We start from the raw sequence: 20,444 nt of genomic DNA on the forward strand, positions 1-20,444 counted from the left end.
AATCAAACGTTTGTTTAATCAATGTATTGCCCCATTGAAAAAAAAGAAAAGGCCAAACTGGTACACCCGATACTATTTAATATTTCCCTTATGTTTGATATTTTCTTATCACATCCATGGTATGAAAACAATGCTAAGGAGTTGCTTCAATGAAATATAATTGCTTTAAGCTGAAAACGGGTTATTAGTTATTATGTGTAGTGTAGTGTAGTCAACATGTTAAGGCTCATACACACTGCCCGGTATTTGCTGCGATTATGCTTTCGGGGAGCATTGTGGGCGCTGGCCGAAAAAAACCCCTGATCTGACGTTAAGTGGTGCCCAAATGGTAGATCACGATCTACAAAGGCTTTGCAGGTAGACCACATGACATGGCAGTAAAAATATATATAATTTTAATAAAAAAAACGATTTTTGCATCTTCCGCTTTAGATGAACTGAAATGACTTGAGTGATTGACATCAAAAAGGGCCTGTCAGCTCAAACACACAATGCAATACTTGTTGTTGCTTACAATCATCAGTAGCAAAGTCAAATACCAACAAAAATAAAAGCCTACGATTTGCATTGTCCCCCCTCTATTTCCCATTCCATGTGCGTTTGTCTTATATGTAGCCTATATGAAAGGCCCCTCAATTACATTTTGTCACTATTTGCAGCAATGGGATGATAGTTTTATGTGGTGGGTATGTTGAGCTGGTCGTTTTGAAAGTAGCTCTCAAGTCCATAAAACAAACTAACATAGGCTACTTCTCTATAAGCAGAATCATGAATAGGCCTATTTAATTTATACAAAAGGAGAAGAGAGAGAGAGAGAGAGCAATGTGTTTGTGTCTCAAACTTTGTCTAATATTGTTTTAGAGCAGTGGTTCTCAAACATTGTCATGGCAAGAGCAAAGGACCCCCAATATTTTTTCAATGTACAAAAATAATCCCAAAATTGCGCATCTATAAATTCTAAGCATGTGAGCCGGGACTGTGTGTGTGTGTGTGTGTGTATATACATTCCGTCTGTAATTCCCTGTAGGCTTCACGTGAATAATGTTGTGTGCGCGCGTGCGGAGAAATAGTTATGTAATGAATCGCATGTTGGTGTGTGTGTGTGTGGGGGGGGGGCCTTACAGGCGTGCATGTGCGTGTGTGTGCGTGCAGGCGTATGTATACATTAGGGCTGTCACGATTCGCCTAGTCCACGATTCAATTCAATTTTGGATTTGCAGCTCACGATTCGATTCGATGTTCGATTCGCTATCACGATTCGCCTAGTCCACGATTCAATTCAATGTTCGATTTGAAGCTCACGATTTGCTTCGATGTTTGATTAAATTTTTTCAATCTATTTTTTTAAAACCTTCTTTTTCAGCATTGAGGGCTATATTCATTATAATTTAGGCCAATATCTTGGTTTGTAAAGAAAAACACTTGTTTCCCAATAAGTCACATTTATTTTCTATAAATAACAAATCAGAATGAGAATAAGAAAAGGTTTAACAACTTTGGGTTTTATGCCCTAACATTTTTTAAATGTTTCTTTAAGATGAGATGACTTGTAACATTCTTGTTAAGCTCTAAGTAAGTAAATGAAAGAAAAAAGAAGAAAAGACAAATAGTATATAGACCCATCTGTTGTTAGTTCAAGTATTAAATACTAATTTAAGTGTGTAATTTCACTTATACACTACCTGGTTATAAATAGCTGCAGTAGGCTACACCATTTTATGCAGTATTTTATACTATTTCTATTTAGTGTACATTTAGTGGATGTGGCTTACATCCGGTCTAAAGCCCACCCACTGTATGCACTGATTTCCATACACAATCCGTATCCTCCCCTCACCGGATGTTGAATTAACAGTACTAACGGCCATATATTTGACGATCTTTTACACAAAACGATTTTAACGGGCAACGTTTCACATGTATTATTAGTTTTATACATTTTAGGAGTGAAAACATGTGTGACCTGCATGGCATTTTGTAACGTGGTTCTGCTGTTCTGCAACTCTCATTAAATATTGAAAGCCAGCGTTTGCCACCACTGATAGTGGTCGCATGTCTGCAGCTATGCAGACCGCAACTCCGTGCGTTAATTGTTTTGCACGGGGCGAATTAGCTGAGAGCTTTTCTCTATAAGAATATAGTTGGCTGTGTTGTTGTCTTTGTACCATCGTCGTTGGACAGATCGATTTCTTTGTGATGTCTGCTAAGATGCTGGCCCATATTTGACGTGTTGCCTTTGGGATACGGCACTCGTTTTCTTTTCCACACTTATTTCCGTGTATCATCGTCGTCGCTGTCTACAACAGCACTGGCCATGGTGAAACGCAACAGCCGTCTCGTTCTCTCACTTGTCAACTCCTCTCTGTGTGTGTGTGTGTGTGTGTGTGTGTGTGTGTGTGTGTGTGTGTGTGTGTGTGTGTGTGTGTGTGGCACTGCTCCGATACAGTTGGATTTTCGTCTCTTTTTTTTCTCCATGCATTCGCATGGGCGGAATGGCCCGGCCGCTCGCGGAAGTAAATTGGCTGTGTGGCGAAAATAGGCAAAGTGGTCGGTGTAAGGGTGATATTTTGGCCCAATCCGATTATTGACAAAGAACAATGTTGATGTAACTAAGGGAATCGTCGAGTCATTTTTTTTGTAAATAAAGAGATTTAGATGGAATAAGCGAAATAGCGATCGTATAATCTCTCCTGTTCCTTCTGTCTCTCATCAATGTCCTGCGCGAGATCAGATTCTGTGCTGCGCGAGATGACATTGTCAAGCTAGTGTGGGGGCGGGGCTGGTAAGAGAGGGCAGTGTTGCCAGGTTTGCGAATTGTAAGCGAGTTGCAGTGTATGCAAGTAGCGTGGTTAAATTCCTTGTGTTGTGGCAACAGCGTAGGGCGCAGCAAATACGACATTGAGGGGTAGAAACCATCCCGGGCGCGTGGTTCATGTAACATGTGTGTCACTGTGAAAGACTGGCCCCATTAAGTGAACGTAGTTGGCGTAGTAGACGCCAACATGACGATTTTGGTAGACGCCAACATGACGATTGTGACGTAGGCTGTTGACGTTGAGCAATAACAGCGTGTTTCATAAAAGTAATATTTGCCGAGTAAATGAGACACTTGAACGGCTAAAAAATAGCCTATGTCAGTTCGGGGAGCGTGGCGAATTTTATTTTGCATATAGAGATGTGTGGTAAAAGTGTGGTTCGGTCGGAGATAGAGCACAAAGAATGAGCATGGGTACCACTTCTCACTTGTATAAATAGATAACGATATTAATGCTAAACATTCATGTTCTATCGAGTATCGACAGTCATAGAACATGGGTTTCTTTGATGTGAAGTTGCATGCAGGTGGACATATGAACCTATTCCAAGCAATTCCTCTCAGGAGTGAGACAGCTGAAATGCACCTCTAACTGCAGCATACTCTCTGTCTACACACTGAAATGTGGGACAGATGGCAGCCAGTCTTGGCTGCAGTGGACCCCTCTACTGAGCTTCAAAGTACCTTATTGAACAGTATAAAGTATGTGAAAAACAAAAAAAATCTTGTTTAATGTAATGTCTGTTTGTACAGTAGCCTATATTGTGCTACGTGCTATATTTCTATGTTTTATGTAAGAACCTCAACAAAAACAGTTATGTGGAACAGTCTCAATTCCAATTTATACAAATCCAGTCTGGTCTATTTTTACACTGTTAGGGGTTAAATGAACATTGAGGCTATCACTGTGCAGCAGCTCAGGCTCTCAGCCTGTTGCGGTACTGTACGCATGCTGACAGCCAGGCAAGGAACTCATGTTAACTACAACTCCACTGTGGATGCATTACGAACACTGCTCTGGCATGGACTGATACAGGCGCAGACACCCACACCTTCTAACACACATCAGGCACTGTGAAACAGATTGCCACCCAAGTACTCAGAACCACATGATACAGTACATACATACAGGCATACATACAAATTCTCTCTGCCTGTAAGCTTTGTATCTCTAAGACAAATGTACTGTATGCATGCGGACAGTGTGGTATTGATTTGCGAAGAAAGAAACACTAAGTAAAGCATTGAGAAGAGAAAGGGACGGGCATTTTCAAGGAAAAAATAAATAAATAAAATAAACATTTTGAGTATTTATAACTGGTCATTCAGTGTCATTTGGGAACTATATCACTGTTCAATGACAAGTTGACCTTGAAGTTTTTTGTTTGTATTTTACATTTCTTGCTGTACACACGTTTTCTCCCAACTGTAGTCATTCCTCCCCAAACACATTTCAATGGTGTTGTATCCTACACTGTCTCAACTGCCAGTGAGGAGCTCCCACCGGGAGGATATAGAGTCTGCGTCCTATTCCTCCCACCCTACAATACCTGCTGACAGGTGCCACCCCAGCCGTAGGAGTACGCACAGAGACACATATAATTCACATTAAATCGTGACACCAATAAATAAGAACTTAAAGTATATACTACGTTAGTTCAATTGATCAAAGCCAAAACAAAATCAATTGATTAAACATAAAAATAAACATGCTCTGAAACTGCATGTGGCCCAACCATCTGACCACTTAAGTGTTCAGATGGTTGGGCCATGAACACTTTCAAGATTTTAAAGAATGTGATTCTTTGATGCGGTGCCGAGCCAAAGCATGATGTTGTTGTTATCCAAATCCATGTATCATTAATAACACTAGGAATAGTATAGACACTAAATAGTTCTTACTGTTGACACAGCCAGCTTCATCACTGTAGTCAGGACAGTCATGGACTTTGTTACACTGTTTGGTGCCGTGGATACAGGAGCCATCTCCACACTGGAACTCATCAGGACGACATGTCAGCAGGGCTGGAGGACACACGCACACGCACGCACACACACACACACACACACACACACACACACACACACACACACACACACACACACACACACACACAAGATGATGAGTAGCTGGTACTTGAGTGGATCACACCACTGTAGGTTCCAGTATACAACTGTGACATGTCAGGCAGCTGACCGATTTGGTTGCTTATTTAAGCTCACCTCATTCTACTATACTGCTCCTCTTGCTGTCACATACTGTACAATTGCACTTTGCACGCCAATAACAAGTATAATATTTACACCTGTATTCACATAGGGTAAACAGGTTTTCCCATGTACAGTATACTGTACATGAGTTATCTCACTGAGAACAATGTATTATATGTCCACATAACCGGAAAGGGGCATGAATTTGCAATGATACAAAAGCAATATGTTGATGTATCGTTGACAAGTGAACAATACAAATAATTTCATTTCTTGTCTAGGACAGAGGTACAGTTACAGTCTCTAAAGACAGATAACAGCTGACATGGAGTCAAATAAAATAAATAACATGCCAACCTAGCCTTCTTTCTGTGAAATACTGTAAGCTGTATTATCTCATCACTACCAGCACACATCCTATGCTGCCAAATATAATCATAATTATGCACTGTGCAAGAGCCTACAGTATAACTATACTATATCACAACCATATGAGGAGGTTGATACCTGAGCAGCAGTACAATTGTCAGTATTAACCACTTAAACCCCATATACTTTGTTTAATGGAGTCTCCCAGGGCTCTATAATAGGTCTATAGAGGGTCATCATCAAACCAGGAAGTTATGCAGGAACGCCTACTGAGTGGAAAAAAACTACTTTCCTGGCCTTGACAGCCCATACATCCACACAGAAAAGTCCTATATCTGATTGCATTAAACAACGTTAAACAATGTTAAACTCACTCGATGTGCCATTCACTTTAAGCATGCACATACCCTCTATACTAGGCCAAGAAGAGAGCTTGTAGATCTGCTGTTTGCTTAATGTTCGAAATTCCCCCCAGAACATGGTTCATGTGGGGCTAATTTATCCATTTGTAACTCTACGCAATAAAGTTGCAGGGTTATTATTGCACAGTTCAAACACACACATGGATGTGGACACGCATGCCCTCCAGGGGCATCATTGCAGATGCCTACCACCCCTCTCACAGCCTGAACTCCCTTATGTCATCTGGAAAACGGTAGAGGAGAATCAGTGCCAGGACGGAAAGTTTCTTTCCCCAGGCAATCAGACTTTTGAACTCCAGAGTCCCAAGTAGATAGGACATGAACCCGGGGAGGGATTTCTAATGTAAGAGAAGAGATGACATGAAGTCTATGTTCAGTTTTTATCTGGCCATATGCATATTTATGAATGCCTGTAGTTTTTAGGACTTAGGTTAGAGTTTAGCATTTTATATTTTTTATTCTTGTATGAGTCTGTGCTGTCTTTTTAACTAGGAGGAAAAAAAGTTTTTATTTTCTGCTGCTTGCGGTTGGAAAAACAAATTAAAGCAATATTGAATCTTGAATACACAGTTGCACGCAAGTATGATCTCTGAGACAGGATCACAGGTTAAATTAGCAGAAAAAGAGTAATGTGAGTGATGTGTTAAATTAATGGATGTTTGCACGCGTGCGCCTGTGTGTGTGTGTGTGCGTGTGTGTGTGTGTGTGTGTGTTATTGGGTGTATTTCAATCTGTGATCAGGCCCACAAGGAGTTCATTCCAATCCAACAGTAATCATTCACACACAACTCTCGCCTGCACAAAAAAGAAAACGCTCCACTGGAAATGAAAAGCAGTCAGGTATTCATTCACTGTGCAAGACAACACACAGATACATGTGGATGGATGTTTGCGAGTAATGGATGGATGTTTGTGAGTAATGTAATTGTAATTGTGTGTGTGTGTGTGTGTGTGTGTGTGTGTGTGTGTGTGTGTGTGTGTGTGTGTGTGTGTGTGTGTGTGTGTGTGTGTGTGTGTGTGTGCAGTGTGTGTGTGTGTGTGTGTGTGTGTGTGTGTGTGTGTGTGTGTGTGTGTGTGTGTGTGTGCGTGCGCGTGTGTGTGTGTTCCAGACAGCATATGGATATATGTTCGCTCCAGTATATCTCTGTGTACTGCAGCTCCATCCATGTGTGTGTACAGTACAGTATGTGTTTGTTATGGTGTCTGTGTTTGTGTCTGGTGCTTGGTCTAACAGTCAGGGGGGAGTTTATTCAAGTCATTCATCTTTTTAACTGGCGTTTTAATTATTCATGTGTTGCATCTTAGAGTTCCTCTGCCGAGGAATGGAAGGCAGACATGATCAACAACTCTGGGGACCAAAATAATACATGACATACCATCACAGACTGTATCGGAAACCATTGCACAAGATACAATACACACATACATGTTCTATACGCACGCGCACACACGCACACACACACACACACACACACACACACACACACACACACACACACACACACACACACACACACACACAACACACAACACACACACACACACACACACACACACACACTCCGGCTGCATAACAATGCCAGCTCGCTTAGTCTGGAATTCCTCTCGCACTCCACACAAAAATCCACACAGACGCTCTAGTGGTGAAATCAGCAGCGAGAAGAAGACATAATCCTGAGCCATCATACAAAATGCTGATTGTATCTGCCAAACGATTGGGATCTGAGGCTCAGCTAATTATGATAAATCCCCTGGATGAATAACAATAATAACATGTTACCATCTGCAGCTGTGTGGGTAAAACGGGAAGGGGGAGGGTGGACATTTTTGAGGGGGGGACTGAGAAGCGAGAGATGGACTATTTCTCATTTACATTAACCCCCTCATCACCCCACTTGTCTCAGCATATCTGCGGACAAACTCCGGCTTATTGAGACAGATGCCTCAAATGAGATATTATAATGATAACTGCTGATGTGTGTTTTTGTGTTTGTGTGTGCGTGTGGCGAGCATGTGCGTGTGTGTGTGTCTCTGGCAGTATGACAAGGTGGTGGAGGAGAGAGAGCGTGATAGAGTGGTTCAAAAATCTCTCTCTCCCATTAATTTCTCGCTCCTCTCTGCAGTTTCCCATTGACTTCACACAGACCTCTCTCCCACTGCATCTGTGGCAACGCTGACAACAGGCATCACCTGCTGCCCCTCCCCCTTCAGGCACACACATGCCCACGCTCAGACGCACAAACGCATTACCTGTAAAAATGCACACGCACTGACACGCACGCACGCACACAGTGCTCACACAGACTGTTCCATATACATCACTGTAACACAGCATATATGGATAGAAGCCTATTGAGATAGATGACTCTAATATTCAGGAGACAGGGGGTTATTGAGCTGCGTGTAGGAGTTCTGGGACTCTGTGTTATGTGTGCAAAGGGCAACACGCTGGAATTGCTTGCCAATACTGTAGAAAGTGTGAACATTTGCCTGGAAGAAGCGGGTTTATTATTACATCCACCGATGTGGAGTTGGGGTGGGGGGAGGGTCATGTTTTCATTCCATTTGCTGTTAGCAGGATTGGTTTTGCATGAAACTATATGCGAAGTTCGGTCACAAGGCAATGAAGAAAATGATTAACTTTTCACACATTTGGCCATTGGCGACATGGCTTCTCATGACAAAGGGCATGTAACTTCCACGAACACATGAAACGCTAATTCACTTTTCCCACCGACTGACCAGATGTTTTTGCGGTATCTGGTGTTTCATCTATGTGAAATTGTCCACTAAATGGACTGCATTTATATAACGTCTTCTTACAAATCGGTATACAATGTTTTTCACATAAACTCATTCACACACAAATGACGGAGGAAACCATGCAAGGCACCAACATGCTCATCGTCGTCGGGAGCAGTCAGCGGTTCAGTGTTCAAGGACACACAGCCAGGAACAACCGGGCATCAAACCAGGAACCTTCCGGTTCCAAGACACGCTGCTCGACCTCTGCTCTATAGCCACTTGCTGCCCCTTCCTCTGCATTTACCCATCCTAACTATTATAGTGGGCAAGTGGCAGTGCCATTAATACAGGACCCTAGGGAGCAGTTATAGGTCAGCAGACATAAAGTACAGTAAGAAGAATGCACTCAACTGAGTGCCATCTTTCTAGTTTACTGTAGCAGACATAGTGCGATTCTGATTGGATTGGAGAATTTTACACGTGTGACTAAATTGAGTTTATTAGGAACCCCATTAGCCGATGCATAACGATATCTTCCTGGGGTCGAAGAACTACATGATGATTTGACCCTATAGGCTGTGTAAGAAAGCGTGCGTGCATGCGTGCGTGCAATTACGCGTCTGTCTGTGTCCATCTGCACATGTGTTTTGTGAAGTTACATCTATGTTTGTATTTTCTCTTTGGGTGTTAGCATGCATTAGCGTGCACCTGTGTGTTCACATGTACAAGTCTGCTGTGTCGTCTCCCTGAGTGTGGGAGTGTGAAGAGGAGAACAGATGGGGGGGTCGTGCTTTATAAGGGACCCTCACCTCCCACATGCACGCACGTGTGTCTGCGCAAACACACACACACACACACACACACACACACACACACACACACACACACACACACACACACACACACACACACACACACACACAAGTGCTCTCCACCGCTTGTAGAGATCATACAGTTGCATGGCAACACATGCTCACCATGACGACAGCAACAAAGAGCCTCCTTTAAATCATTTAATGTTGCATCAAAGGGGTTCAGAGTTTTTTACTGAAACATGCTGCTATCCACAGTGCATCAACTGTAATAGGCCACGGTGGGATCATCTTTCCATTCATTCATATCTAGATTAGATCATTACTCATTCTTTCAGTTCAATACTCACTTAGGGGCTGTGTCCACTGTCCACAGAGGTATTTTTCTTGACACATACTATGTTTTGAATCGTTTTTTCAGTGGGAACGGAATTTTTACACTATGCTAGAAACGAAGCGCCTAGAGAGTTGCGTTTTTAGGAGAGCACCATTTGTTATCAGTTGAAAAAAAAAGCTTTGGTGGACGCTTCTGGCGTGTGCACAAAATGAGCATGACAATTTAACGTGACCACGCCCACATAAATACGCTTACATTGTAGCCCATTGACTTATCCACACGTACAGAAAAAAAACGCAGGTCTCATTGAAAATGAATTACTAGGCCTGTAAATCGCTGCTTATCTGAAAGGACCTTTACTCAGTCATGAATTCAACAAACCCATCCATCCATCCACTCACCCATCCATCCCTTCACATGCCAAACAGTTGGACTTACGGCAGTTGCTCTCATCAGATTTGTCCTTGCAGTCCGCATCCCCATCACACTTCCAGCTCAGCTGGACACACTCCCCGCTGCCACACGGGAACTCCCCAGCAGGGCAGCGTGGCTTCTGGGGCTCGGTCCTCCGGCTGCAGCGCTCCATGGACTCATCCGACTTGTCCTTGCAGTCCGGGTCGCCATCGCAGCTCCACAGCGCTGGGATGCACTCCGAGTCATTGCAGCGGAACTCGTGCGGGCCACAGGTGGGTGCTGAGCACTTCTGCTCATCGCTGCCGTCCCCGCAGTCATCGTCCCCGTCGCACACGTAGATGGGCGCCAGGCACTTGCCATTGTGGCACTGGAACTCTTTGTCGGGGCAGGCCTTGGCATCTGTGGAGAAAGAGAATGAGGGTTTACAACATAGGCAGGCACACACACACCCTATGTCTGGGCCTGGAGAGGAGAATTAAACACAGAGGCTTATAAGACCATTGTTTGATTAAATCATACACTATATTGCACTGAAGTGGAATAAATCCATTGCTCTGCTAGAACAGTGTTTGTATGAGTTGCCTTTCTTGCCTAGTTAAAAAGAGGCACGTTCTAATGAGGACGAGAGAGAGAGAGAGAGAGAGAGAACTTATCACTGTGCTTTGGTGTTTGGAGAGTGAGAGCGAGTGAAAGATTCAAAGTTTGGGTTAAAGTTTTTGATTAATGAAAAGAAACATAGTTTAAGCCATTGGAGGGGTATAGGAAAACTGAAAGGAAAGCACAGACACTGAGTTTGATAGAAAGAGTGTTGGGGCCTGGCTGTGAATGCTAAATGTGTTTCATGCGTGTATCCATCAGATGCTGGGCCAATGTGTTTAATAGGACCAGTTCATTTAATGGATAACTGGGCCGACGGAGTTGATGACGACGGTACTTAACATTTATAAGTTCTTCATAAGGGACTCGCAGATTTATCATCTCAAAGGGGACGTTTGTGCACATGGCAGATAAACACAGCCACACACACATGCACGTTCTCGCACAAGTACTCATGCACACAAGCATGCACGCACGCAGTTTTTTCGACATTCACAACTCCCCTGCCTGCTGACTGTTGGAAACTAACAAGAAATGATTGCCAATAATATTTTACCTATATATATTTTCACCGTACTGTACGAGCCATGGAGCCATGGGCTAGTACATGCCACACTGTACGAGCCATGGGTCAACTGAACCCATTTTGACAGTTTTCTGAAAAAGCTGTTTCTATGTCAGTCGTTCTTCATTTCGTTCCCATTATCAGATGGGACATGCGAGCTTCTACAAGCTTGCATGTCCCATCTGATAATGGGGGCGGCGGTGGCTCAGGGGGTAGAGTGGCTTTGATGGTAACCGCAAGGTTGCCAGTTCGAACCCTGTGCTGTGGGCTCCCCCAGAGTTATAGTTATAGTGTCCTTGAGCAAGACACTGAACGAAAAATGTTCGTCGACGAACATTTTTCGTAATAAGACAAGACATGTACCAGTGTTCTGATAGGCCCGTCAATAAGACAAGACATCTGATAGGCCCGTCAATAAGACAAGACATCTGATAGGCCCGTCACTAAGACAAGACATGTACCAGTGTTCGTTGACGAAAAATGTTCGTTGACGAAAAATGTTCATTGGCAAAAAATGTTCGTCGACGAAATATGTTCGTCGACGAAAAATGTTCGTTGACGAAAAATGTTCGTCGACGAACATTTTTCGTTGAACATTTTTCGTAATAAGACAAGACATGTACCAGTGTTCTGATAGGCCTGTCAATAAGACAAGACATCTGATAGGCCTGTCACTAAGACAAGACATCTACCAGTGTTCGTCGACGCAAAATGTTCGTTGACGCAAAATGTTCGTCGACGAACATTTTGCGTCAACGAACATTTTGCGTCGACGCAAAATGTTCGTTGACGACATTTTTCGTCGACGAACATTTTTCCTATTTGGTGTCAGATGTCTTGTCTTATTGACGGGCCTATCAGATGTCTTGTCTTATTGACGGGCCTATCAGAACACTGGTAGCATCAGAGTACATGTATTGACGGGCCTATCAGATGTCTTGTCTTATTGACGGGCCTATTGCCGCTTTTTTCCCAGAAAACTGTCAGGATTCAGAAGACATTTGTAGAATATTTTTCTCAGGTCTAAATGGGTTAACCCATTTTGGGGTGGGAACTCCTTTTTGTGTTAGCATTATGTTATGCTTTAGCTATTGAAAAATAGCAGATCTGCTATTTTTGAAAAAAATCGAAGAACGACTGACATAGAAACATAGCTTTTTCAGAAAACTGTCATTTTCAAACAGACATTTTTTTAGAATCTGATCTCAGGTCAGAATCATCAGATTTCCTCCTCTGTGTTCATATGCAGTATGCACTGTGTGTACTGTACGTTCTACTGGCAGATGGCTGTCATCCTCCTTCCTCCCTGCATTATGGCATTATCTAATACTGTGAGGTAGAAACGCATCACTATGATTCATGCGTTGCGCTTTAAATAGGAACACACTTGTCCTTTGATGTACCTCTCCTCACCAAACATGCAGCGTAACCACTTCTCTCTCTCTCTCTCTCTTTCTCTCTCTCCCATGGTGTGCGTGTGCCATGGGGACTCATTATGATAATAGCCTATCGGATTGCCTGCTAGTTATTACCGCTAGCATACTAATCATCCCTGCACAGATCTACTAATTTAATTAAAATGAAGCAAATAAACAGCAGCACCAACACAATCCTGGCAGTAGCCTAGGCAGACACAGAGGTCGTGTAAGGTTAGGCAAACACGCAGTTGGGCAATTTCTTTACAAAACGTTCTACATAAAAGCCAGACGTAAATTGCTTTGCAGTGGAGTGTTTAGTAATGTGAAGTGAATATATTTGTTTTTACTACTGTAAACCAGTGAGACGCTCTGAGGGTCTCACTACTACTGTAAACCAGTGAGACGCTTTGAGGGCGAGAAGCCATGCACGCATCCGCTTGGGTCACGTATCCGTCATGCACACATCCGCTTGGGTCACGTATCCGTCATGCACACATCCGCTAGGGTCACGTATCTGCCATGCACACATCCGCTAGGGTCACGTATCTGCCATGCACACATCCGCTAGGGTCACGTATCCGTCATGCACACATCCGCTTGGGTCACGTATCCGTCATGCACACATCCGCTTGGGTCACGTATCCGTCATGCACACATCCGCTAGGGTCACGTATCTGCCATGCACACATCCGCTTGGGTCATGTATCTGCCATGCACACATCCGCTAGGGTCACGTATCCGTCATGCACACATCCGCTTGGGTCACGTATCTGCCATGCACACATCCGCTAGGGTCACGTATCTGCCATGCACGCATCCGCTAGGGTCACGTATCTGCCATGCACACATCCGCTTGGGTCACGTATCTGCCATGCACGCATCCGCTAGGGTCACGTATCTGCCATGCACACATCCGCTTGGGTCACGTATCTGCCATGCACACATCCGCTAGGGTCACGTATCCGTCATGCACGCATCTGCCATGCATGCATGCACAATGAAAAACAGGTATGGCCAGGGTTCATGGCCATAATATGGAGACGTGGATGACTAATTAACTAACGGACGGGAGATGCAGGTTTTAATAGTAAATGCGACCAATAACCAAAAGCAGGTTTGGGCATGGCTGATTTAATTGCAAACAAGGGTGGTCAATGAGTCCAGCGTTCACTGTGATAGAATGCTAAAACAAATGCAGTTACATCTCAATGGCCTGATGTTGATGACATGGACAAGTATAGGTAGGAGATTGATAACAAAGTATCAATGTGAAATGAAGCATTGGGTTAGTTCATGTAGGCCACGGCAGTCGGCACTCAGCCCCAGCTGTCATCAGCTAATCAGCCACACATTTCTACACTCCGATCACAGCTCTTGGCACAAGGTCCATATGAACGACTCCCTCTAAAATATCCTGATCTCTACACCCTTGTTGCCACACATGCACGCTGCTGCGAGTCTTCTATGGCTCAACGCTTAAACTGATATTCAATGTCTTGCTTTGCATACCCATAGGGCATTCACCCGATTTAGCTTCGCTAATAATTCTTGGCTAATTCATGAAGCATCTTAGCCACCTAAAATCTACCCCTCAGGGGTCTATACTGTTTGTCTACACCAAACCTGTGCACTGAAAATAGTCGATCTACAAGCTCACGGTTTAGAATGAATAAGCTAGTATTCACGTGGTTTGTGGAGCCATCAGTGCCAAATGTCAACTGCATTCTATTTGTTGCAATAAATGGTAAAGTCTAATAGAGTGAGAGAGCTAACGAGAGGCATAGCAGAGGAACTGTAAAATGAATGCAAGTACAACACACACAGCAACAAAAGATATTCATAGTTTCACGGTTTGGTCAAATGACATCCTGATTTCTAAAGCCCTTCTCAATCCCTTCACCTCTGTTTCACCTCAATGCCTCAGCACGGCTATCTGCTTTATCTGTTCCTTTCACGGCTTCATGGAAAAGCTGAGAATGTGATCGATGTACAATGGACATTGTAGGGCTTTACTGATGAAAATCTGAGACCTCATTCACAAAGGAATTGTGATTTTATTATATTACACTGTAGCTTTCGTATTTTGGTTTAATTTCCGTGTTTTACGCACATAGGTAGTGGTCACTGAAATTCAATATGAACTGCAAATTCAGGTTCACAGGTTCGGGATTTGTGGTGAGCCTTGCATCTATAAGTACTGTACATTGGCCCCGTTATTACAAATTATGCTACTGAGGATGACAGATACTGAAATGTCTGGTTGCTTTGCAAATACAGCATGGTATTGTAAAAGAAAGAAAAAAAAAACACAAAGTTGTTTTTCCTGACTGTGGTTCATATTTAATTAAATTTGACCCACTTTACAATTTAGTCATTTAGCAGACGCTCTTAACCAGAACGACAAAATGCAAGGTTGCCGTACATTTTCTAAATTTCAAAACGTATGCCTTCGGCCTGGCGGAGGCATAAAGTAATTACTTTAGTTATGTTATCAAAGAAATGTTGAGATTCCAGTGCCGTTCCACCATGCATTTCTATGGTAAAGACTAGTGCTCCTCTTCCCACAGACCGTGCACCATGTGCTCTGCACCATGTTCACCATGCAGTCCGTGCACCATGTCCCATTGCTCTGCACCATGTTCACCATGCAGTCCGTTCACCATGTTCCATTGCTCTGCACCATGTTCACCATGCAGTCCGTGCACCATGTTCCATTGCTCTGCACCATGTTCACCATGCAGTCCGTTCACCATGTTCCATTGCTCTGCACCATGTTCACCATGCAGTCCGTTCACCATGTTCCATTGCTCTGCACCATGTTCACCATGCAGTCCGTGCACCATGTTCCATTGCTCTGCACCATGTTCACCATGCAGTCCGTTCACCATGTTCCATTGCTCTGCACCATGTTCACCATGCAGTCCGTTCACCATGTTCCATTGCTCTGCACCATGTTCACCATGCAGTCCGTTCACCATGTTCCGTTGCTCTGCACCATGTTCACCATGCAGTCCGTTCACCATGTTCCATTGCTCTGCACCATGTTCACCATGCAGTCCGTTCACCATGTTCCATTGCTCTGCACCATGTTCACCATGCAGTCCGTGCACCATGTTCCATTGCTCTGCACCATGTTCACCATGCAGTCCGTTCACCATGTTCCATTGCTCTGCACCATGTTCACCATGCAGTCCGTTCACCATGTTCCATTGCTCTGCACCATGTTCACCATGCAGTCCGTTCACCATGTTCCATTGCTCTGCACCATGTTCACCATGCAGTCCGTGCACCATGTTCCATTGCTCTGCACCATGTTCACCATGCAGTCCGTTCACCATGTTCCATTGCTCTGCACCATGTTCACCATGCAGTCCGTTCACCATGTTCCATTGCTCTGCACCATGTTCACCATGCAGTCCGTTCACCATGTTCCATTGCTCTGCACCATGTTCACCATGCAGTCCGTTCACCATGTTCCATTGCTCTGCACCATGTTCACCATGCAGTCCGTGCACCATGTTCCATTGCTCTGCACCATGTTCACCATGCAGTCCGTTCACCATGTTCCATTGCTCTGCACCATGTTCACCATGCAGTCCGTTCACCATGTTCCGTTGCTCTGCACCATGTTCACCATGCAGTCCGTTCACCATGTTCCATTGCTCTGCACCATGTTCACCATGCAGTCCGTTCACCATGTTCCATTGCTCTGCACCATGTTCACCATGCACCATGCAGTCCGTTCACCATGTTCCGTTGCTCTGCACCATGTTCACCATGCAGTCCGTGCACCATGTTCCATTGCTCTGCACCATGTTCACCATGCAGTCCGTGCACCATGTTCCTTTGCTCTGCACCATGTTCACCATGCAGTCCGTTCACCATGTTCCATTGCTCTGCACCATGTTCACCATGCAGTCCGTGCACCATGTTCACCATGCAGTCCGTTCACCATGTTCCATTGCTCTGCACCATGTTCACCATGCAGTCCGTTCACCATGTTCCATTGCTCTGCACCATGTTCACCATGCAGTCCGTTCACCATGTTCCATTGCTCTGCACCATGTTCACCATGCAGTCCGTGCACCATGTTCCATTGCTCTGCACCATGTTCACCATGCAGTCCGTTCACCATGTTCCATTGCTCTGCACCATGTTCACCATGCAGTCCGTTCACCATGTTCCATTGCTCTGCACCATGTTCACCATGCAGTCCGTTCACCATGTTCCATTGCTCTGCACCATGTTCACCATGCAGTCCGTGCACCATGTTCCATTGCTCTGCACCATGTTCACCATGCAGTCCGTTCACCATGTTCCATTGCTCTGCACCATGTTCACCATGCAGTCCGTTCACCATGTTCCATTGCTCTGCACCATGTTCACCATGCAGTCCGTGCACCATGTTCCATTGCTCTGCACCATGTTCACCATGCAGTCCGTTCACCATGTTCCATTGCTCTGCACCATGTTCACCATGCAGTCCGTTCACCATGTTCCATTGCTCTGCACCATGTTCACCATGCAGTCCGTGCACCATGTTCCATTGCTCTGCACCATGTTCACCATGCAGTCCGTTCACCATGTTCCGTTGCTCTGCACCATGTTCACCATGCAGTCCGTTCACCATGTTCCATTGCTCTGCACCATGTTCACCATGCAGTCCGTTCACCATGTTCCATTGCTCTGCACCATGTTCACCATGCACCATGCAGTCCGTTCACCATGTTCCGTTGCTCTGCACCATGTTCACCATGCAGTCCGTGCACCATGTTCCATTGCTCTGCACCATGTTCACCATGCAGTCCGTGCACCATGTTCCTTTGCTCTGCACCATGTTCACCATGCAGTCCGTTCACCATGTTCCATTGCTCTGCACCATGTTCACCATGCAGTCCGTGCACCATGTTCACCATGCAGTCCGTGCACCATGTTCACCATGCAGTCCGTGCACCATGTTCACCATGCAGTCCGTGCACCATGTTCACCATGCAGTCCGTTCACCATGTTCCATTGCTCTGCACCATGTTCACCATGCAGTCCGTTCACCATGTTCCATTGCTCTCAGTGGCTTGTTTCCTTTGGCAAAATACCCTGGACTGAGCTCACATAGAAATTAAATAATTGAACATTTGGAGAGGGGTGTCACTTTTTTCGACTAAATATTAAATATAGATGAAATGGCAAGACTAAAAAGATCAGCAAACATTAGGGGGATGTTGAGGATGTCGTGGCATCGAACGCCCCCCGGAAACCCCACCTGAGCAAAATTGGCTCCATGTGATTATGGTTAATGTAGGAAGACTATAGTCCAGACGAAAGCTTGACTATCCAATAAAGCAGTATTCAACGGGTTCATGTTTACCGATTACAGTCTCAAGCCGGTGATTAACAGGCAGTATTCCATTAAATCTGGTCCATGAGACCGCCTTCGCCATGCAGGTGGTCTCATTTAACCCTGGGTCAAAGCCATCAGTCCATCCATCCCCAGACCCACTGCTGGGCATCTACTATATGGTGCAGGGAGATGGGGTACAGCAACTCATTGACCATTGAAAAGGACTCCCAAACTCTCTCAGAGTCACATTACAATACTGCAAAGAGGCAGAGATGGACACATGTAATGTGCACAAATAGTGCAGTGTATGTATGTGCACACAGACATACATTTGACGCAAAGAAACATGTTATCGATGTCAGATGGAAATCTTGTCCAAAACAATTACTTTTCAGGAAATGGGGGGCAGGATGGAGGTATTATATCCTCCCGGTGGGGGCTCCTCACAGGCAGGCGAGCCAGTATGGTACAATATATAGAAAGGAACATATATAAATGTGTGGACCCCACACATGGGGAGGACCTACTGTAAGTGGCATTACTAAAATGGAGGTAATTTTTTTTTACTGATAATTCATTAAATACAATTAAATAGCTAATATAGCCAAAATCCATTGGACTGAAGCTAACACCCTTTTTTGTCACACACACACACACACACACACACACACACACACACACACACCTGAACGAACCTGACATTATCAGGTGTGCTCTCAGAAACACAAGCTGGAGAGCATTGACGGCTCAAACAACCGGAAGTATTGTGGTAAACATTTTTAGAAGGTGACAGACACTGTGTAAAACCTCACATTCCACTGGCTCTCGCCGTCTCATTAATGTCTAACCACAAACGCACCCCGGCGACACCGGGACACATTTTTAATGGAGGGCTGGGTTAATGGCCTGTGTTAACAGACAAACAACATGTTAAGCCCAACACACACCATGCGACGCCTGGAAAATAGAACTGGTTCTATCGGTGCATCAGGCGAGGCGTCGGACGCCGCCGGTGTGCGATAGCTTCATTGAAAATAACGGAGGCGGCTGTTTTGACGCGCGGCGTTCGCAGACGGTGTGGGAGGCCCTATATCGTCTCTACTCCATGGGATATCAATATGTACGCATCATCATCCACAGACGAGCATCAATAACATAAAAATCTGTGTAGAATGAAGCATGAGGCGGTGTGTCAGGCACACGTTGGTAAAATATTATGAATATTCATCACCATGTAAAGGGAGAAAAGTGTAAATTCCTTAAAGGGAGGAAGAGTGAATGCACTGGAAAAAAGATGTAATTCATTATGCAGTATTTTGTTTACATACAGTATGTATCATTTACTAAAGCACCCAAACCCTATATACTTCGCTGAATAAGTCCCCCAGTGGTCTATAGGCTTCTTGGTCCCTCCTTTTGTCCCAATTCTCTTCTACGTTTGTCCCCCTACACAAAATCTCTTCATTCGCAACGCGCTGTGAGCTTGCATATTTATCTTCGTCAAATGTTTGCCTATTTTCACTGAATGTTCAATCTATTATGATATGCCCGCCATAGGGATGCTAGAGTGGTTAACCTGGGTGAGTCACATTGAGATTTCAATCTCTTCTTCAAATGGATCCTGGTACATTTTAAAGCAATGACCTGCTTCACACAGTGACACGCATTTATAGTATGGACGGATGGATGGACAGACGGACGGATGGACAGACGCAAAAACAGTCTGCGGCCTGGTAGAGACAATAAAGATATACTGTACAGTATACAAACATATGTACTATATGTGAAAGCACGTACATGGTATTTATAACATTAGCATCATATGCAGGTGTCAACATGTTATTTTAAAAACATTAGCAGGTGTGTACAGTACATATTATTTAAAACATTAGAGGGCAGTACAAGTTACACTATAACTACAGTGCAGAGGTTCTCATATAGTGTATTGTGTACTTGGTAAAAACCATGGTTAAAGTGTGGATATAGCATTCCTGATTGCATAATGAAAGCCATAACTGGAAAACTAATCCCTTCTAATCTTTTTTATGTGGAGAATCTTGTGGACTGGATAGGGTGCACAGACCAACAATAACACGGTTAAATATAATGCAATAAAAGCCAGTGTTCTTGTGGCAAGTTGTCTCTTTTTATTAGGCTCACCAGCGGTACTGGTACTGTACCGCTGATGTGTGTCAAACTAGCCAACTCATACATTTTGCTGCCAATAGACATTAAAGTCTCAAACTAGAGGCCATTGTGTTTATACAAGCCTGGCAGCCATCCTACTCCACTGGATGGTATGCAGAGAAACAAATAAACTTTGAATAACACAACGGTCCAATTCAACTAAATCTAACAAGCTTCTTCTCTGAAATATTTTGGGATACCTCTGCATTCATCC

The 20,444-nt window shown here is 44.2% G+C and overlaps 1 protein-coding gene across 1 annotated transcript in view; it reads right to left on the reverse strand.

The window, feature by feature from the left end:
• Nucleotides 1–20,444, reverse strand: part of LOC308312043 (low-density lipoprotein receptor-like) — a gene marked incomplete at its 5' end in the record, with an annotated part of 74,166 nt that overhangs the window by 38,971 nt on the left and 14,751 nt on the right. Inside the window, 2 exons of the mRNA XM_080794449.1 lie at nt 4,718–4,840; nt 10,150–10,524. Of these exons, the coding sequence (XP_080650575.1) occupies nt 4,718–4,840; nt 10,150–10,524 (498 nt within the window). The remainder of the gene's footprint in view (nt 1–4,717; nt 4,841–10,149; nt 10,525–20,444) is intronic.

Source organism: Protomyctophum bolini, assembly GCF_963924005.1.
Source record: "Protomyctophum bolini genome assembly, contig: SCAFFOLD_176, whole genome shotgun sequence".
NCBI lineage: Eukaryota > Metazoa > Chordata > Actinopteri > Myctophiformes > Myctophidae > Protomyctophum > Protomyctophum bolini.